Source organism: Saccostrea echinata, unplaced genomic scaffold (assembly GCF_033153115.1).
Source record: "Saccostrea echinata isolate AGI-Se365-2 ecotype Australia unplaced genomic scaffold, CSIRO_AGI_Sech_v1 ptg000001l, whole genome shotgun sequence".
In the NCBI taxonomy this organism is placed as follows: domain Eukaryota; kingdom Metazoa; phylum Mollusca; class Bivalvia; order Ostreida; family Ostreidae; genus Saccostrea; species Saccostrea echinata.
In genome coordinates, this window is record NW_026889750.1 from 36,328,193 (window position 1) to 36,349,623 (window position 21,431).

A 21,431-nucleotide genomic window follows, 5' to 3' on the forward strand; every position below is an offset into this window, starting at 1 on the left:
ATCTGATCACATTTTAATGGATAAAATTTACCTTTATTTTTTTTAATTACATTAAACAGCCAATCTGTTTTGTATGCAAATAGTATAGAATCGTGAGGAATGGTGTTTTAAATCTCCCACTCATATGACATTGTTTTTTAACAAATGTTTCTCGACGAATTAGATTCAACTTATTTATATGAAAGTATGATATAATAAAATATGACCTCAAGGCACTGCGAACTTGAGCTTGTACAGGAACATATAGTACAATTTTTAATTTAAAATAGAGGAAAAATTTAATTTTTTTTTATTTCACATTTACCATAGTGATAAGAAAGAAAAAACAAATTTGGATGAAAGCTTAAAAACTGAAAAATTCCATCAATTGGGATTTATTAAAGATAACTCCAACATGGTTAATATTTTGTTCACTGATTGCTTTATAATGATTCTTTTTTTTTTACATTAATAACAAATACTTCCTATGTAGCTGAATAGTAAACTTCAAAACCAAATGAAATCGAGAATAAAATATTGATGCAAAAGTTTATTTAAAATAGTTAGTGATGATTAATATTGGCACCTGCAAGGTTTTCCCTGAAAAATAAAGAGAAAATGCAGTTACTCTTTGTAAACAATTTCAGTTTGATATTTAAAAGGTTTTTACATTTAAATTTCAATAAGCGGAAAAAGAATTCTCTTCCTGTTGATTTTGAGATGTTAGATAATTGTTTGTGTTTCAAATAAAAAAAAAGCATTAAGATGCATTTTACCAATTTCATTTCACAGACGTAGTAGTTTCTCTGAGCACAGCTATCGACATGCCAGTGATATTTGTAACTGGACCAGAAAGCTCCGCAATTCCAGTCTCCCTTTTTATGGTACACGGGCTCGTTACCGTACCAATCAAACTTGTGGCATCGCCTCTTTGTGAATCCCCAGCTCCATCTGTGAGCATTAGGGTAAAGGCAGTCGTTCAGGGCCATCCAAGCTCCAGGGGTGACTACCATTGGAATGATATACAATTTAAGTAAAACAAAAAGAATTCCAATGCTTGGTAAATATAACATTTCAATTGCTTCTTCACACTCTAAAAAGATAGATATATGCATTCTCTTTCAAATAAAAAAAAGATACAATAAAAGGAAAATTTGCTAATTACATTTTTTTGTTTCGCTTATCATTTGTGAAAGGTTATCTTACTTTTAAAATTGTGAGTAATTTGTTATCTTACCTCCATACATAGCAAGGTGGTGCCTGATATATGTGTTTTCGTGAGCCTCGTCAACATTGCATAAAAATCCTCCCATAGAAGCACATTTCATCTGAAAGAATACATGGCTCCGATATTTACAAATCAAATACTTTCTCTAATTGCAATGCAAAAAAAGAATACAGTGAACTGTTATGATATAAAATTACACTACGGTAATTTTCAAAACAATAAAATCTCGACATGTAATTTCGAAACCTGTGCTACTACTGATATAATTATATGACAAATTCATCTCTTTATTCATAACAAATTGCTGATCCAATTACTGCAGGTAAACATCAAATATAGTATATCCTCTGATAAAACATAAACTAAAACAAGTTTTCTACCACTTGACCAATAATTTAGCTAAAATAACATAATTATTTACCGACGCTTGCCACCATGACAGTCTATCTCTGCTGAAATAATAACAGCTCCCATGATACAAACTCCAGCCGTATGGACAGGTCCCTTTAGCGATCTTGGCGGCAACATATCCAAAACTGCTGTACTTAGGAGCATAGTCATAGCTGCCTTCAACTGTAATTGAAAAAAAAAATAAAATTATACCTTTATATATTCAAATGCTACTGAATACTAGTATAGTACCGGAAACTATCTCCGAGTACGAAAATAAGCATCAGTATTAAAGTAGATGTTTTGGAGGAAAAAATTCTTCCTCTTTCCCTAATTATGACTCAAACGACAGACGACCAATATTATATAAATGCTATGCCATGATTAAAAATATCAGGAACTGAATATTCTTAGTAATGTTAAAGATTTGTATCTTTATTACAAAGATCCTCGCCTACTGACTTAGGCTATTGAGATATAAGTAGACTCAAGGGTACAAATACTTTAAGCTTTAATTGATGGAAAACTGCAAAATAATGTTTAAATCTCGTACTTATAAGAAATCAAGAAACGATATATCGTAATTTGAATCAAGGTTATATTCTTTCAAAAGTCAAAGTCAGTGGGCGATGAGATAATGAAGGTATAAAGTAATTCATTCTCAAATTTTGGGGTTTATATGATTTTGATAACGATGATGATGATTGAATAATTAATTGTATGTTGTTTAACGTCCCATTCGAGAATTTTTCACTCATATAGAGACGTCACCATATACCGGTGAAGGGCTTCAAATTTTGACCTTTACTCGGCACTTAGGGCCATTGAGCAGTGAGAGATCTTTAGCGTGCCAACGCCTGCCGTGACATGGGGCCTCGGTTTTTAAGGTCTCATCCGAAGGACCCGCAACACTTTCACTTCAAAGCGGCGAGCGCATGGCGAGGGAACAGTTGCTACCCATTTTTTATCGACTTAGGTCAGTCGCGGCCGAACTCACGACCTCCCGATCAAGACGATGATAATGAAAGTATAATGCAATAATTCTTTATTCAATCTTTTTACTTTAATAATTCTGTTACTAATGATTAAAATGCTAATGAAAATATTCCGTCTCTTATATGCAGGAAACTATTGAATTTATCATATTTTAGATTTATTTTAGGACTGGTAGAATACGGCATTGAATAACAAAGTTAATTGGTAACATAACAATCACTTGTTCTTATTACTTGTTTTTAATATGGAAATCTAAATTCTAAATTCAGTCTAAAGTCTAAATTTGAATTATGAAGAGTTCGAATCAGAGATAGACAGGTCCTTATCCTGTATTTTCTTTTTTCTTACCTGATGCTACAGCCACCAACACTGATATAGCAAGGAAGCAGTTCATGATTGATTCCTACGGTATATATTAAATGAATGCAAAGTCATCCCTTATATAAAGTCTTATTTGGATTTGTACGTGAATATACGAGAAGATATTCACGCCCTTTTCATTTCAAAAAGAAAAACATGTATGCTTTCGCAAACAACATATTTGCTGATAAAGATGTATGCAAAGCCCTAATAATAATCGAAATGGGAGGTAACAGGGCGGGAATTAAGCTCTTGTTAAGTTGAAAATTTATTGTAGTACATGACATTTCTTACAAGGGGTGAGAAGTATATATACATCATCAAAGTTCGAAATACCTGTGAGTTACCACGATAAATTTAAAATGAACTCAATCGTTCTACTATGTCTTCTGGTCTCATCTATCCTTGCTGGTGGGTAAAGTGTGAGAACGTATTCAAAATCTTTTTTTTCTGTTAATAATTTCAATCGTTTAAATGTTTATTCTTATTTAGCTCTAGGAACAAGTCTCAAAAGTGTATTAGGGTCAGGAATTGCAGGGGAAATGTTTAAAACATTTTACTTATAATACCAATAAAAACAGTTGATTTAAATGAAATAATAAATACACTCTTTTGCAGTCTCACAAGCCAGCTATAACATAAAGCCAAGGTACAGTGCCTTTAAGTACGCTGCTGCCAGAGTTGTTTCTGGTGGTTGTCCTTACGGATGGCATCAGTACAACAAACGTTGTTACTGGTTCAGCAGGGACCGGTTGACTTGGTATAGAGCTTCTGTAAGTGTACTTTCACGTGCTTTAAAATACATCGTCACTGATTAATGCTTGCAAAAGAGTGTCCCTGCTCAAGCTAAAGTATACCAACATTAGGATAAAATGCTTAAAAATAAACACATTTTAGATGAGATGTGCTGCCATGGGAGGATACCTCGTCTCAATTGACCAGTCCCACGAAAACACATATGTCAGACACATGTTGAGCGTCTATGGATGTAAGTTTTCCTTTATTTTTTGTTTGATATAACCCAGTGAAATCGAAATAAAAGAAACCACAGAGTCTGCCACATCTGTTTCATGTTTGTATGTTTAACTGACAAAAGACGATAAGGAACAACTAACAACTTTTTGCATTACAAGCGAGATGACTTCACATTTTCCTCCGTCAACTTTCCTTATCCTGTGGTAATATCCCGCTATCACCTGCATATGGTGTTTACATCTCCCAACTTATTCGATACACAAGGGCATGCTCTGAGTACGATCAATTTTTAAACCGAGGCAGGCTACTTACAGATAAGTTGATGTTACAGGGATTTCAGCAACCTTGTTCAAAGTCAGCATTTCTTAAATTCCATTTTCTTTATAATGGCCTTGTTAGCAAATATAACCTAACAGTGGGAGGTATTTTGTATTATGTGTTTCATACCAATTGTTAGGCCTCTGTTTTTATACTGAATTTGACTACGGATTGTTCCGTCGACCTCATCAATACATAGGGCTTATGGTGGCTATGACCGGTCGACAGGGGATTCTTACTCCTTCTTGGCACCCTGATCCCAATTCTGGAATTCTGGAAATCTGGGGTCCGTGTTTTATGGCCTGTTCACAGATTTGTATTGTTTTTAGATTTTTTTGAGATCGATCACTGTTCGTTATCTTCATTTCCTTTGATATACAATAGCAATTCCAACTTTAAAATGTGCTAAAAAGCAGCTTAAATCTAAGTTTTAAAATCGAGAAAAAATTATTTCTGAGATCTTCTTTAGACAGAAGAGGAGCATGGCTGGCTTTAAATGATATTCTGCGACCAAACAAACATAGATGGTGCTGGGGATTCATTGCAAAACCATGTCACAAATTTGACTGGTACGGCCAGGAACCAGTTTACCATACTACTGGTGACTATAATTGTGGTGCATTTTGGAGATCATACAAATACCACTGGCATGTTGATAGCTGTCAACAGAAAAACTATTACGTATGCGAGAAATCTTTGGTAAGTAATTTAATGGAGTTTAAGACAGTTGATTAAAAGCAAAAGTATATTTAGCTTAATCAGGATATATTGTGTTGTTCAAATAAAACTAATATTGATACACCTTTAAAACATTTGTTTACTACTATAATTATGTAAATTAACATGATTTTCTAATATATAAATGCCTAATATACACGTTATTTACTGATAAATTAAAGAAGATTTTCATCTACTTTTTGCAGGGAAAACCATGTCGTTGTGCATACTAAATATTTAATAAATAAATTTTGAAGCAAAATGCAAATTATTGTTTTGTCTTTAAATGATTAGTTGGTCATTTGTACAAAACGTATATAAAACTCCCTCTTGTATTTGAGACATTTAAAACTGATTTAATTACGCACTTGAAACATTTCTTTTGATAACCTAATTATACATTATACATTATAATTTTGCAAATTAACAGGATATTTTATAATATCTGTGTTTAACACACATGTTATTTTCTGATAACCCAAAACAAGATTTTAATCCACTTTTTTTCAGGGAAAATCTTGCCATTGTGCCTACTGAATACCGGTATTAAAAAAAAATTTTGAAGCAAAATGCAAACTTTAATTTTGCCGTTTTCATGATAAGATGACTATTTGTACAAAACGTATAAAAAAAATTAAGACTGATTTAAATACGTACTCGAAACATTTCTAATTCAGGTATTACATGTATATTTTATTCATTTTGATTGGTTTGGAAATACTATGTTTCGTGTGGTTTATTTTTTGGGTTCTTCTTGTACATGAATTTATATTGAATTTATAAAATCAATAAATATTGATATATTTGCGAATTCTTTCAAATTAAGACATTCGTCCACGGAATAATATTCCCACGAACTTACAAATTTTACAGAGGCTACCCCAAATTTAAAAAGACTAAATAACCCATTTATTGTAGCAAAAAATTACCTATGTCTGATTAAATTCTTATCTTTAGTTTAAAAGTTAAAAAACAGATTCATTCATTAAAATCTTGAAAATATGTAATGATTTTTACTGTCCAGTCATAGAATACATGGAACAATTTTTTGACGCTAGGTGACTTGACTCCTGATTCCAAACTTGTTAATTTTTTCACAGTTCTTAATATCTTTTTTATAGACTTTTCATGTCTTTTGCTACTTAAAAATTTATTAGTATATAGCAAGACAAGTTTTTTTTAAATCTAAAATTCTTCTGTGGTATTCGGATATTAATGAGATCCTTAAATCAATATCTACGCAGTTAAGCTATCAGGTATGGAATCAATACAAAATCTATAGACGCATTGTCCATGCAATAAGCGGGGCATTGCAGGAGTTGCTCATCAAAATGTCAATCCTGCCATTCTTAGAAAGCTACTATTGTTTGAAAACTTTGGTCCTAGATATGTGAAGGTAATCCCAGCAGCATCTAAAATCATTTTCGGGCATTCTCCTGTCTCCACATATAATTTTTTAAAAGTTTGGTGCTCAAAGTATTGATCACCTACAATTACATGTAGCGATAAAACGGTCATAACCCTTCCAATCAAATTGAATTGTTTGCTAAATGTCGCTTCATGAATATTGTAGCGACAGGTGAAACATAATAAATCTTTAAATGCGCTACAATTGTGCAATTTTCAATTTCACAAAAATGTTTATGTAATGTGAACGTGGAGAAAAGTGACATGCGCTGTGAAGCATGTTTTATCTAAATAAGATAGCTGTAAAAGGTAAAGAAAACGAACAGTGATTGATCTTTAAAAAATCCACAAACAATACAAATATGTGAAGAGAGCATAAAACACGGACCCCTGGAAATGGTAGAGTAGGGATCAGAAGCCTAGGAGGAGTCAGCATCCCCTGTTGACCGGTCACACCCGCCGTAAGCCCTATATATATGTACTGATCAGGTAGACGGAACTATCCGATCGTCGGAAAACATCAAATTTATGCATATTCACTGGAAAATACGTATAGTTTTTTTTATCTGCAAAGTTCTACTGGTTTCATGCAAACAGAGCGCTCACAACAGAATTTGTCAACAAACTTTTCTTCAACCCTCGCATAGAGGCATCAAGTCTTCATAACTCCCAGAACAAGTAATAGATACTGCACCTAATGGAAAATTGACATATTAGGAAAAAAGCAAGAAAACAACAAGATGTGTTTGTGAAACACCCGCCCCCGTATGACAACTTATAGCAAAGGTTAAACTTTCTCAAATGCAAATCAAATATGTTGGTACCCAAAGTTAGGTCTTGCCTCGAGAAATAAACCTGTGAAATATGAAAGCCATAGAAGCAACCATTGAATAGATATGAAAAAGGTTAAAGTTTTTTTCAAAAGTATGTCAAACATCAAGGTCAAGGTCAAATGGTCAAAATTAATGGTGCCCAAGGAAAGGCCTTCTCCCAAGAAATACACAGGTGAAATATGAAAGCCGAAGCACCAAATCGTTCCAAAGTTATGACCAAGGTTAAAGTTTTCCAAAAGTAGGTCAAACTTCAAGGTCAAGGTCAAAGTTCAAAGGTATTGATATCCAAAGAAATGTCTTGTCACAAGGATTACATATGTGAAATATGAAAGCCCTAGCATCAACCATTCAAAAGTTATCGCCAAGGTTAAAGTTTTCCAAAAGAAGGTCAAACTCCTAGGTCAAGGTCAAAAGGTCAAAGGTATTGGTATCCAAAGAAAGTTTTTGTCACAAGGATTACACATGTGAAGTATGAAAGCCCTAGCACCAATTGTTCAAAAGTTATGGCCAAGGATAAGGTTTGGTAAAATTTTGCGAAACTGGGTCAAACTCCAAGGTCAAGGTCAAAAGGTCAAATATTGTAGTACCGAAAGAAAGGTCTTGTCACAAGAAATACACATGTGAAATATAAAAGCCATAGCTATGGGCAAGGTTAAAGTTTTTGCGGACAAACAGACACACAGACAGACAGACGGACGGACAGGGCAAAAACTATATACCCCCGAATCTTCGATACGGGGGCATAAAAACGGAATCAATGACGATAATCAGATATCCTTTCATACGGTAGTATAGCTCATCAGATGATGCTGGACTTCTCCAGTAACATGCATGTTTTGTTTTAGGCACTCTAGGTAGCGATTTCTATGAGAAATCTGGCATAACCATCGAAGTACAAGCATCCAGGAAGACAAACATCGTTAAGTTTTCCATATTTGAAGCCAAAGTGTTCCGTATTACGTCATTTATTTTTGGTATGTTTAAAGCGAAAAATTAATCTTGTAATTGTACACATAAATACACTGAAGTTGATATTAAAAAGATGCTTGAGTTTCTGAATGACAATATATATGTGGTTTTTGGAGACCAGGTCTTTCAACAATCTGTTGGAATTCCCATGGGTACCAATTGCGCCCCGTTGTTAGCATACCTATTTTTGTATTCATATGAAGCAGAATTTATTCAAAATCTTATACTAGAAAAAGAAATTTCTTGCTGTGGCCTTCAACTCGACATTTAGATATATCGACGACGTATTATCAATTAACAATAGTTATTTCCATTCATATCGCAGCACAGTTAAGGCTGCAGTAAGGAGGCGGGGCCTAATTTGTACGGGAAATGCTTACTATGACATCACACAAAAATATAAGTTCTTCAAACTACCACAAAATGAAATGTTTTGCTAATTTAAACTGGTGGATAGCTTTAAACTACATAAATACTAATTATTGCATGTATTTTTGTCGTTGGTTAAACCCCACAAAGCAATATATCAACAATTCACTGATCGCAATGCACTTGTCAATGTGACGTCATATCGTAAAAGTTGACGCAGTTCGTATGCAGTGAGAGGCGGATCAAGTTATATTTTATACAATGAAAAATGTATTTTGTAATTAAATAAAATATTATTTGCAGATATATAAGAGGCCTTTAACTTGGATGCGATGTCTATTTTATGATTTTATTCTTATACTTCCCGTACATTCCCTAGACAAGCGATACTGCCGTATATTTGTATGCAGATTCATTGAAGGATAATAGAAGGGTCGAAATAAAACGATATATTGCAAGGGCATACCCTCAATGAATTATGACAAGCTTTTACACATAAACTCAAGAAGTATGAAGATATTTGAAAAGTGCTGCGAACCTGTTGAAATCTTGCAAATGAATTAATTATATCTATATTTAATGTACTTGGCCAGCAAAATATTCAACATACGGTCTACCAAACGTAATTTTAACAATTAGATATTAGAATCTAAATAGGTTCGCAGCACTTTTAACAAACTACAAAGAGTGTTGAAAATAATTATATATTAAACTTAGATTTTTAACTTGGTTATGCCCTTGCAATATTGGAATTTAAAGATGACCTCAAAACTTGAGGTATATTTGCTAAAATCACGTGACTGCCACATCACGTGAGAAGTCTAAATAAGAAATCTAATCATCCTCAACATGTAGTTTTCAACCACATTGCATTTGTCCGATAATAGTAAAGTCCTAAAAAGAATCGCCCATCCTTGTAAAGAATGTATTTTCTATCTAAAAAATTCGCCGACATTTCCATTTGGCACCTTAACTGTACTGCGATGTCGACACGATATATCCCGGTGAGCTTGAAATAAAAGATACCACAGAGTCTGACACATCTGTTTCATATTTGGATATTTTACTAGAAAAAGGCGTTAATGGTTATCTAACAACAAAGCTTTATGATAAACGTGATGACTTCAACTTTTCAATCGTCAATATCGCTTACTTATGCAGCAATATACCCTTTTCATCTGCATATCGGGTGTATATCTCTCAGTTGATTCGATACGCAAGAACATTATGTATGAACAATTTCTAAAACGAGGTAGATTATTGACAAAGAAGTTGATGAATCAAGAATATCAACAGTCTCGTTTAAAGTCGTAATTTTGTAAGTTCTGTGGTCGATATATAATGACCTTGTCATTAAATACTATCTAACATTAAGTCATATGCTGACTGAAGTTTTTCATACTAATTTTTAGGCCATTATTTACACACTGAATTGTCTACGGATTTGTCCGTTATTTCCCGATCATGACAGGAGCATACGGCGGGTGTGACCGGTCAGCAGGGGATGCTCACTCCTCCATGGCACCTGATCCCACATCTGAAATTTTTGGAGGTCTGTGTTTGCTCTGCTCCAGATTTGAATTGTTTCAATGGACTTTGAGCTTGAATGCTGTTCGTTATCTCCATATTTCATCTTAAAAGATATTTTATGTCGTTTTAGCATGTGCAGAAATGGCTTACAGAATTTGCAAAAAAAAAAAAAAAAAAAAAAAAATTACATTGAAATCGTTATGCATATATTTGTTCTTTATTTACACGAACCTATTGATATAAAATCTTTTTTTATACGACATGGTGTAACTTTAGACCTCATAAAGTGCATAGAGAAAATTTACATTATTGCTGAGGGAGTTGGCCGGGTCCAAAAATGCCTAGAGAATACGAGCAATTTAAGGTGAATAGGTATTGAGGTTATTTGCTGGGTCCAAGAATGCTTAGGGAGTACGAGCAAAGGTGAAACAATGTCACAAATTTGTGTGGTGTAGCATGCAATGGGTGATGTCAATCGTTTCATTTTCTCTGGATCAGACAAATATCATTGGTAAGTTGTAAGCTTCAAAACGTCATATTTCCTTTGCGAAAGACCATTGGTATGATTTAAAAACAGTTTTCTCTTTTGATGCATTGAAAGTAAATGAGATTTTACCCCACTCTAGCTACTAAGTATGTCTTTACATTTCAGTTTAATCTCCTTTTGTGCAAATAAAATTTTCTTATCGATGAATACAAAAAAAAAATTAAACTTTTTTTCCCTAAATTCAAAATACTTGCAAACTTTATTATGTACGTCTAAAGAATGAGAAGTGCAATTTTTTTTGCTTGCAAAATTCTTTATAAATGTTGAGTGTATAGAAGGGAAGACTTATTCTAAGCTTAATTATGCGTAAGACATAAAGACCATGAAATCGCAAAGTGAAGCAAAACTGTTATATCGAGATCACATAGAACAAGACTTGTCAAAGAAATAGACTAAAAAAAAAACAACAAAATCTATTTGATTTTTTAAGACCAAGGTTACCTTTGTTTAGTTTTTAAGCAATATTTTAAAAATATGCAGTTGATGGAGGTATTCATATACGCAAACAACAAAAGAATGACTACTGGCAATATGAATTTGAAACGTAATAAGACCAATTATAGAAATTAAAATAATCTTTTTAGATAACTATAATTGCATCATTTTACCTTTTTTCTTCATATTTTACCAAGGTCAGTAAATCTTTGGACATAAATATAAATATATAATACTCAATTACGAATAACAGTGATTGTGTAACTAGGTTAATATCAGCATATGCCAAATGATACATTCTTTGTTTCAATCTGCTCACCTGAAGGGTAACATTTGTGAGATTCAAAATAAACATTTGTTGACAAACAAAACAAAATTAGAATTTTAAAACGAATCAATTAAATATTTTTAATTTAATGTTTATATATGTAATCAATTAGAAGTATTTCCTAAATAGGGAAATATTATTTAAATAAACACATGTATATTAAAAGTTTCCCTTTATTTAGATCAGTCTAATAAGAACAACGACATGGCTTGCCCTGCAAATTCAAGAAAGAATAATGAGAACTATAGATATAATAAATAAGATAGATAGTAAGAATTAATAATCAAATGAATTTATTTATCAATACATATTTGTATTTTAAAAAATCTTTATTTCAACCAGTGTATATTTACAAATTAGTCGGGGCTAGATAAAATGAGTTATCACAGGGAGATTGATGATATATTTGAAATTTTAAAAAATGTATACTTGTGAAATAATGTAGTACTTACCATGGGTTTCTCACAAACGAAATGGTTAACCTGTCCACAGCTGTCAACGTGCCAGTGGTATTTGTAAGACTTCCAGAAGATACCGCAATTGTAGTCCCCATGTTCATGATAAACTGGTTCCTGACCGTACCAGTCAAATTTGTGGCATGGCTTGACGGTGAATCCCCAGCACCATCTATGTTTGTTTGGTCTGAGAACGTCATTCAAAGCTAGCCAGGCTCCTCTTCTGACTGCACAAGAAATGAATAATTTTTTATAATTCATAAATAGATGAATTTCAAAATATAATTCTTAATTCTGAAATTTTCATTGGTTACTTGTGACTTACATCCATAGACGCTCAACATGTGTCTGACATAGGTGTTTTCGTGGGACTGGTCAACAGAGACGAGGTATCCTCCCATAGCGACACACCTCATCTACAGATAAAAGAAGCAAGCTATAAACTATATTTCAACTTTTTTTTTACTTTATTACATGTAAGCATTATACTTTACCGACTGCAATATTGTTTGTTTTCTACCGTATCTTCTTTATATTTTTGTATTTATTATACTTATAATAAGAACAAAAATAAATGTTATGAGTATTTTGTATGGATGTTATGAAATTTGGGATAAAAATTTCAAGGATATACTTACAGATGCTCTGTACCAGTTGAGTTTGGTTCTGCTGAACCAGTAACAATGTTTATTGTACTGGTGCCACCCGTGTGGACATCCACCTGAGCTGAGAGCGGCAGCATACTTGAAGGCGTGGTATCTAGGTTTGTTTCCATAGCTAGCCTCAGAAACTGAGAGTAGGCATTGAATTCTGTTAGACTTGGCTTTTAAATTTTTTTATGGAATATCAGAGTCTCTTAGCTCATTTAGATCAAAAGAAAAATACAAAAGCCTCTTTTGTAAAGAAATAGATTAAACAAGTATTCGAAGAATTTAACATGCTAACTGTAACTTGTTCCTTAAAAAGATAATTTGATTTTGTATTATTCGGTTGACTTTTGTCAATATTACTATTTACAGAAATCGCTTAAATGTTCTTGGAATGCTTCAAAATTCTATATACGTACATGAATGAGGATATTTTAATGCATATATAGACTCGCCAGTGCTGACATATTATAAGTATAATGTAAAGTTGCTAAAAATCAAACAGGAGTTAATGTATATGTAAATTACTTGTAGGTGCCTAATTATGAATAAAATTTAATTCATTGTGTGAATCTCTCTTCAAAATTATGTAAGGAAATAGCATAAATATTTCTGTTCTGATTTTTTTTTTAAATTTCATATGTTTTTACTTTAAAAATTAAAATATTTAATGTATTAAACTTATTACATAATAACATATGACAGGTGATAAAACATTCAAAATTACGCCATAAACAGTAGTGTAGAGGACCAAGGAAAAAACTTTAAGATTTTTTTGTCCAGAAAATACTACTCACCAGCAACAATGGCAGCTACGACCAGGGCGGCTAAAATGACTTGATTCATCGTTATGGAATCAGAGAGTGTTGCTGGGAAAGAAGCATAGAACATTTATATATTGTAAGGGATACAGGCGACAAACGATTACAGACACACCAAAGCCATGCTAGTTTAATCAAATGTAATTTAGGCGTGCTACAGTAACACCTTTGCTTGGCAAATTCAGCAAATATTTTAATGTTTGGTAACACTACCATTAGTAACTGCTTAATCACCTTAAAAGTTTTGACATATTTTGCTAAATGCACCATAACGCAACAAGTATATATATTTGGGGGTTGAAGGTGGATAAGGCACAGCTCAGTCTGACACTGAAACAATATGAATTCATTTATTGTGGTCGCTCTTCTAGTATGCGTCCTTTCAGGTAAATCATGATCTGCCTTTAGATATTATACCATTTTTAGTTGTTTGAATTAACATAAAAAAAAATTAAACAATGTTATCCTAGCAATATATGTAAGTTCTGTAGAGGTTAATTGGTAGCGTTGTGTTTCATTTCGAAGACATGTTTTTAGCCTACTGATTTCTCAGTCTTAAGGAATGCAACAAGTTTTATACTCAGACGGCTTCTATTATAGTCTATAATTTAATTGGATTTGCAATATTAATTGATTTTTTTCTCTTTATATAGTCGTTGAGGCAAGCTACAATTATGCCCCTAAATATAACAAATTCGGATACGTCGCCGCCAAGATTGCTGCTGGCACCTGCCCATACGGGTGGGCACTATACCATGGGAGCTGTTATTATTTCAGCCGTGACAGACTTTCATGGTGGCAGGCAGAGGTACTCTTATTTTCAAAAAAATAAATAAATAAATAAATAAATTAGTTTTTATCTTAAATCCTAAAAGAGTAATAATTCTTACACCGTATTTTGATGTTCACGTCATTCCTTATGTTTATGAAGGCGTATTCAAAATGTTTTTTATGATTTATACATGTATGATACAGCTTCACATTATAAAGAAAAAATACATGTGGTCCTTAAAGTAGTTTTTTTTTTCAAGATATTTTTTTTTTCTGTCACCAAGTGGGGTTCACCAAGTGTACCCCGTCGCTTCTTTTTCGTGCAACTATACCTCTTTTGCAATTTTGTAATATTATAACACACTGTTTAAATTTATCATTTTATTTCATTATGGTAAATTGTAGATGAAATGTGCTTCCATGGGAGGATTCCTGTGTAATGTGGATGAAGCTCATGAAAATACATATGTCAGGCATCATCTGGCAATGTATGGAGGTAAATGAACCCATCTTATACAGTGTATGAATATGGGTTTCCTCGTTAGTTTTGTGTTACTATATATGATGTTCATGTACATGTATGTATGTTTGGTATTATGTGTACTTAGAAGCTGCATTACTATCTTTCAAATGAAAACGAAGAGGCACTCAATATTTAAGTGTTTCATTCATAGCTATCGACAAGAATGAGATTTTCAAATCCAAATGTTTATTTCTAATTTAGATGTATGAATATGTTTTAAGATGTATGAATATGTTTAAGCATTCTTCATTCTTCTTTGCATGATGAGATTTAAAAAAAACGGCAAAATAATAAACATTAAGGTATAAAACTACTGTATGACAAGAAGCAAGACGGGAATTTTGTCTGGAATTGAACTGCAGACAATATTGCAGTCATAGTTTATGCCCTTTGAGTGGAATATAAACTCTGATGGTTTTGGTATATATCTTTTCAAGTGTCCCCTGGAGCATGGATGGCCCTGAACGACTGTCTCTATCCTAACGCTCACAGATGGAGCTGGGGATTCTCAAAGAGGCGATGCCACAAGTTTGATTGGTATGGTAGCGAGCCCGTGTACCATAAAAAGGGAGACTGGAATTGTGGAGTTTTCTGGCAGCATTACAAATATCATTGGCATGTGGACAGCTGTGCTCATAGGAACTACTACGTCTGTGAAATGAAACTGGTATAGACATGATTTTTCCATATTTTTAAACAATTTCATTTTTTTTAAAGTATGTAGAAAGATTTCACCACTAATTTATTTCTTTTTAAATCCACAGGGGAAACCATGCAAGTGCCAATATTAAATGTAAAGTTTTGCTCACTACATTAAAGATAGAATTGGGATAGAAATATTTTCTTTTTTGTAATACTGGATGGACACCTTAAATGAATGCAACAAGGACAATGTACGCACGCATTGAGAAACGTAAACAACAGTATCATCGGTATCATCAGTACCAATAAAGAGATGCACTTGATATGGAAAAGCCTTTCTAATGTATTTTCTTCCACAAATATTTTAGCTTTTCAAGAAAAAATTGCATAAAAATGTATTACTGGAACATTTTCATATTTTTCTTATAAAATACTTAGGAGAATGTTAATTCAAGACGCATATATATTTTATCTTGATTAACAATATTGAAAGAATTGCAAAGATAACTTTCACATCGCTATTCACCACCTTATTACATTTTCAACAGTGAAATACTATGATTTATTTATTGAATAAAAGTGCTATTCTCTCACAGTGTGAAAGGATACCAATGTGATATTCTCTCACAGTGTGAAAGGATGTCAAAGTAAGTAAAAAATTATTTCTGGCCTGTCATAAGATATAGTAACTAAACCGTCTTTATAGATACTAAAACTGCCAATTTCTTCCCAAATATTTTGCTAAAATCCATGTTACAATGTTTTCAATCTCACAACTGCTAAGCTATGACGTCTCTATCGCTCAACTATGACGTAACAGTCCTGTGACACTGTGTTAAGAAAAGAGAGAGGTAAAGGGAAAATCAAAGAAAAATGTAATAAACAGAAAATTCAATGTTTTGTAGTTGGATATGGAATTTATTTCACTCGTGAGACAGGATTTTCTTATATTTTCACTCGTGCTTCGCACTCGTGAAAATATCAAAAAAGCCTGCCCCACTCGTGAAATAAATTCCATACCCAACTACAAAACATTGAATATCCTCTGTATATTTCCCTTTGATACCGGTGCCATAAAGAGGCTTATACCCAGTAATGCTTATACCAGCACCCCCATATGAAATTTAGCTGTATAGTGGAAGGGGTGAACCGACTATAGCCTTCATAGGAAGAAACTAAGCTTTATTATTGGTACTGCTTTTGATTTTATAATATGGATCATGGAAAGATAGATAAATCCAACTTATTCAACCATTCTGAAATATATGAAGTATGTAAAAGATAGACAGTATTTACATGCACTTGTACAATGTTTGGACATGTATGGACGGATATTGCTTACACTTGTTAAAAACAGGTACGAGTAATTCAGTATTTTTCCTATTCAAAAAAATTAACTGTTTACATTCTCCCTTCTGTTCAGCGTTCAGTTTGTGATCTCTCGAATTTTGTGCCTTAATTTATATATAATAAATAGTAATTCGGAAAAAAAAACATGTGGTCCTCCGCTCTCATATTTTACAGTATTGAACCTTAAGGCTTTGATGATTGTAAAAAAAATCTTTGTATCGAGTCATTTCAAAGGAACTGCTCTAAAACAGCATATAAGACAGAAATTGTTTCATTTTTGATCCCATTAATCTCGAATTCTTCAGAAAGGGAAAGGTTCTTTATAGTTTACACTGGTTGGAGAAGCGCCAAGGAGACTTTTCTGAATACATTAAAAAGTGAATTATTTTTCCAGCTACTTAAATACACTTTTTAGGCGTTCAGAAAACTGTCCTTTTACAAATCTCAATCTAGATCCACGAGAAATCTTGATTCATCTCTTGTAAAAGAAAAAATTGAAAATAAACTGCGCATGTGCGACTGGTAACTCTCTTTGATAATTAGTCCCCTACCGGTGAAACCGGAGGGGACTATAGGTTTCCTCTGAGTCTGTCCGTCCGTCTGTCTGTCTGTCTGTCCGTCTGTCTGTCTGTCCCTCTGTCTGTCTGTCAGTCTGTCCCACTTGGTTTTCCGCACTTTTTTCCTAAACGCTTGCAGATATTGAGCTGATTTTTGGTATGTGAGTGTATCTTGATGAGTTACAGATCAAGTTTGCATTTCGTTCCGCTTCATTGATTTTTGACGGAATTACGGCCTTTTCAATTTTTACGGGTTTTCCGCAATTTTCTTCTAAACGCTTGTAGATATTGAGCTGATTTTTGGTATGTGGCTTTACCTTGATTAGTTACAGATCAAGTTTGCATTTCGTCCCGCTTCATTAATTTTTGACGCAATTATGGCATTTTCAATTCTTAACGGGAACGGAACCAGATTACACTTGCCGGTAGGGGACTAGTATTGCTAATGCAATACTCTCAGAATGCTTGTTACATTTGTTAATCATTGAAGGGAGCTTGAGCCGACTGGGGGTTTAAAATAGAAAAACACTTTAATTTTATATCATATGCAACTTACAATGACTTCAGTGCACGTGCTAAGTTTAGGGAAAATCTATCATCTGGGTATTTTAGGGACCGTCTCAAAATACAGGTACATTTACTATTGGATTATATGGGAAAGTGCTAGTTTTCGCACTTCAAAGCAAGTTTTACAAATACTACAATAGACTTTTTGTTCAAATTATAATATATGATGAGTTATACTAAATTGTGCATTCTATGTACATGTAAGAAATACAAAATTCTATAGTCTGGTTTCCAGAAGCGTCATATCAAAATGTGAAAAAAATTACGAATTTTTCCTGTTTTCATGGATACTATAAAATATGACAGATATGAGCAATCTGTCGGAATTTCTATGGGTACCAATTACGCCCCAGTATAAGCAGACCTATTTTTGTTTTCATTTGAAACATTTTATTCCGTTATCTCCCAATCATGACGCGGAGCACACAACGGGAGTGACCGGTCGGCAGGGTATGCTCACATTTCCATGGCACCTGATCTCACCTCTGATTTTTTTTTTTTTTTTTTTTTTTTTGAGGTCCGTGATTGCTCTGAACCCGATTTGTATTGTTTTAATGAACTTTGAGCTTGAATGATCTTCGTTATTTCCATATTTCATTTAAAATCTCATACATGAGAAGAAGAAAACACTTGCTGTTGCCTTCAAGTCGACATTTCGATATATCGACGACATATTATCATTTAACAATAGTTACTTTCATTCATATATCGACTCGATATATCCCAGAGAACTTGAAATAAAAGATTCCACAGAGTCTGGCACATTTGTTTCATATTTGGATATTTTACTAGAAAAGTAAAAGGTTATTATTAATGGTACTCTAACAACAAAGCTTTATGATAAACGTGATGACTTCAAAATTTCAATCTTCAGCTTCCCTTACTCGTGTAGCAATATACCCTTATATCACCTGCATATGGGGTTTATGTCTCTCAGTTGATTCGATACGCATGTGCTCTACGCACGAACGATTTCTAAAACGAGGTAAGCTATTGATAAACAAACAAACAAAAATATCAACGGTCTCGCTTAAAGTTATCATTTTCCAAGTTTTATGGTCAATACAATGACCTTGTAAGCAAATACAATCTATCATTAAGCCAAATGCTGACTGACGTTTTTCATAGTAATTGTTAGGCCATTATTACACACTGAATTTTCTACGGCTTTTTTTCGTTTTACCCGATCATGGTAAGGAGCACACGGCGGATGTGACTGGTCAGCAGGGGATGCTCAATCCTCCATGGCATCTGATCCCACCTCTGATGTTTTAAAGGTCTGTGTATGTCCCAGCTCCAGATTTGTATTGTTTGAATGGACTTATGAGCTTGAATACTGTTCATTATCTCCATATTTCATTATACAAAAAATATCAGAAAATAATTTTGAAATTTTTAAATTCCTGTGATTAAAATTTTAAAAGCATATATTTTATACGTTTTCTTTTATAAAATTATTTATGACCCTTTTTTAAAGAACTTCATTTTATCATAACCTTACAAACACACTATTACAACGTCCATCTTCCTATCAGTTGAAAAATCGTTAAAAAATCTGTTTTAATTTGATAAATTGTATGAAAATACATTGTACTGTTAACAAGTTTTATTGAGGTAGTTATTTGGATTCTGGGCACCCGGTGAATCTATTCAAAGGAAAAAATAAATGTCGAAATGCAAATTTTTGATACTGATATTCCAAGGCCATATAGGGTTGTTTGAAACGTTTTAAGTTTAAAAAAGAAACAAGATTCGAAGTGACATATATGATTAATCAATGGATACCATGCTTTTCGCGAGGGAACGCATGTAATACAAGAAATAATGCCCGATAAAAAAAGCGTGCCGTAAATCAAGGTCTTCACAATATTTGAATCTGTAGAATTTTTACAGAGGAAAATTAGTAAAGGTATGATAATGTGAATTATAAACAGAATTAAACTATATCTTTTTATATTCTTCATTTAATTGTCACCAAAAGCATTAGTCTGTGCCAATTTTCTTTGTTTCTAAAAAAAGTGAATATTATTTAAAAAAAAAAAAAAAGCACTGTAGTCTATCCTCTACTCCAGTAAATGGCTTATATATTGTTCACTTGCGAATTTGTTAAAGAAATATTCGTCCTCGTGAACTTCTCAAATGTGGCTGAAATTGAACTTCTGAAGAGATATTTCGATGAATAAAAGAAGTAGAACGACTCATGGAAAACAACTCTTTATTTGAAACACACTCTAGTAAGAACAATGACATGGCTTTCCCTAAAAGTTGAAGAAAAAAAAATGTCTATTTTATATGCTTTAAATAGATTTTGTAAAAGTATTGATGATTAAAAACTCTTTCGCATTACATCGATACTTAAATACAAGCACAAAACAATGTATGAATTATTATACACAAGAACGACATTCTACAATCTTAAAGAGTATTACTTGAACTTTAGTTGTTCATTAGTGAATTTATTGACTTACCATTGGTTTCTCGCAAACGAAATGGTTAACCTGTCCACAGCTGTCAACGTGCCAGTGGTATTTGTAAGACTTCCAGAAGATACCGCAATTGTAGTCCCCATGTTCATGATAAACTGGTTCCTGACCGTACCAGTCAAATTTGTGGCATGGCTTGACGGTGAATCCCCAGCACCATCTATGTTTGTTTGGTCTGAGAACGTCATTCAAAGCTAGCCAGGCTCCTCTTCTGACTGCACAAGAAATAAATAATTTTTTACAATTCATAAAGAGATGAATTTCAAAACATAATTCTTACGGTTGAAATTTTCATTGGTTACTTGTGACTTACATCCATAGACGCTCAACATGTGTCGGACATATGTGTTTTCGTGGGACTGGTCAACAGAGACGAGGTATCCTCCCATAGCGACACATCTCATCTACAGATAAAAGAAGCAAGCTACAAACTATGCTTCAACTGTTTGTTTTTTTTACTTTATTACATGTAAGCATTATACTTTACCGACTGCAATATTGTTTGTTTTCTACCGTCTCTTCTTTATATCTTTGTATTTATTATACTTATAATAAGAACAATAGTGAATGTTATGAGTAATTTGTATGGATGTTATGAAATTTGGGATAAAAAATTCAAGGATATACTTACAGATGCTCTGTACCAGTTGAGTTTGGTTCTGCTGAACCAGTAACAATGTTTATTGTACTGGTGCCACCCATGTGGACATCCACCTGAGCTGAGAGCGGCAGCATACTTGAAGGCGTGGTATTTAGGTCTGTTTCCATAGCTAGCCTCAGAAACTGAATTTCAAAAAGGTTTGATCTCGGAAATTCAACCAAACGTTTTATCACAAATAAATGTTGTCATCAAAAGGTAAAAAAAAGAATCCAGTTTATCAAAATTGTCTTCTACTAACCATAATTATAATTTTAAAATTCCCATGACGATCATTTTTTCATTATTAGAGTCCATTAGTTGTAAGTTGCAAAAAGAAATGACCAGATACATTTCATCTTTTACTCTTTGCTTTACATATTTTCAACAACTTAACATAGGACATGTCGATTGTACAATATTAAAAAAAATATTTCTTGCAATATAATTGAAAAATTTATCCGAGATTACACACGTACAATAGTATCCTACTGATGTTCCTTACTTTTATAATAAAGGATATACTTATTGGCAATTCTACTCACCTGCTACTATGGCACTTAGGATCAAACTGATTAGAATAACTTGATTCATTTT

The 21,431-nt window shown here is 33.1% G+C and overlaps 3 protein-coding genes across 3 annotated transcripts; 1 reads left to right on the plus strand and 2 right to left on the minus strand.

Moving 5' to 3' along the window:
* Positions 1 to 426: 426 nt before the first annotated feature.
* On the minus strand, positions 427 to 2,987 carry LOC133190925 (perlucin-like protein). The gene is made up of 5 exons (XM_061326611.1): positions 2,942 to 2,987; positions 1,629 to 1,780; positions 1,217 to 1,307; positions 756 to 985; positions 427 to 579 (listed from the first exon to the last, which is right to left on the minus strand). Exons 1-5 carry the CDS (start codon positions 2,985 to 2,987, stop codon positions 553 to 555), a joined length of 546 nt encoding a protein of 181 aa, XP_061182595.1. The 3' UTR covers positions 427 to 552.
* A 188-nt stretch (positions 2,988 to 3,175) lies between these two features.
* LOC133197192 (hepatic lectin-like) lies at positions 3,176 to 15,428 on the plus strand. Its single transcript, XM_061333097.1, has 7 exons — positions 3,176 to 3,182; positions 3,572 to 3,726; positions 3,851 to 3,941; positions 13,958 to 14,112; positions 14,481 to 14,571; positions 15,036 to 15,265; positions 15,363 to 15,428. The coding sequence occupies exons 1-7, from the start codon at positions 3,176 to 3,178 to the stop codon at positions 15,387 to 15,389; spliced, it is 756 nt and encodes a 251-aa protein (XP_061189081.1). The 3' UTR covers positions 15,390 to 15,428.
* Positions 15,429 to 19,945: 4,517 nt separating this feature from the next.
* Positions 19,946 to 21,428, minus strand: LOC133197200 (perlucin-like protein). The gene is made up of 5 exons (XM_061333110.1): positions 21,380 to 21,428; positions 20,829 to 20,980; positions 20,511 to 20,601; positions 20,183 to 20,412; positions 19,946 to 19,972 (listed from the first exon to the last, which is right to left on the minus strand). Exons 1-5 carry the CDS (start codon positions 21,426 to 21,428, stop codon positions 19,946 to 19,948), a joined length of 549 nt encoding a protein of 182 aa, XP_061189094.1.
* Between the last annotated feature and the right edge of the window lie 3 nt (positions 21,429 to 21,431).

Excerpts from the sequence above, each read along its gene's own strand:
- LOC133197192 (XM_061333097.1), top strand. Across the intron at positions 3,942-13,957 it reads CATGTTGAGCGTCTATGGAT|TCGTTGAGGCAAGCTACAAT; the intron begins GTAAGTTTTCCT and ends CTCTTTATATAG. Across the intron at positions 14,113-14,480 it reads TTTCATGGTGGCAGGCAGAG|ATGAAATGTGCTTCCATGGG; the intron begins GTACTCTTATTT and ends GGTAAATTGTAG.
- LOC133190925 (XM_061326611.1), bottom strand. The coding sequence starts at position 2,987 with ATGAACTGCTTCCTTGCTATATCAGTGTTGGTGGCTGTAGCATCAG. Across the intron at positions 1,781-2,941 it reads GTTGGTGGCTGTAGCATCAG|TTGAAGGCAGCTATGACTAT; the intron begins GTAAGAAAAAAG and ends TTTCAATTACAG. Across the intron at positions 986-1,216 it reads CCACCTTGCTATGTATGGAG|TCACCCCTGGAGCTTGGATG; the intron begins GTAAGATAACAA and ends TTCCAATGGTAG.
- LOC133197200 (XM_061333110.1), bottom strand. The coding sequence starts at position 21,428 with ATGAATCAAGTTATTCTAATCAGTTTGATCCTAAGTGCCATAGTAGCA. Across the intron at positions 20,981-21,379 it reads CCTAAGTGCCATAGTAGCAG|TTTCTGAGGCTAGCTATGGA; the intron begins GTGAGTAGAATT and ends TTTGAAATTCAG. Across the intron at positions 19,973-20,182 it reads TCGTTTGCGAGAAACCAATG|GGAAAGCCATGTCATTGTTC; the intron begins GTAAGTCAATAA and ends TTCAACTTTTAG.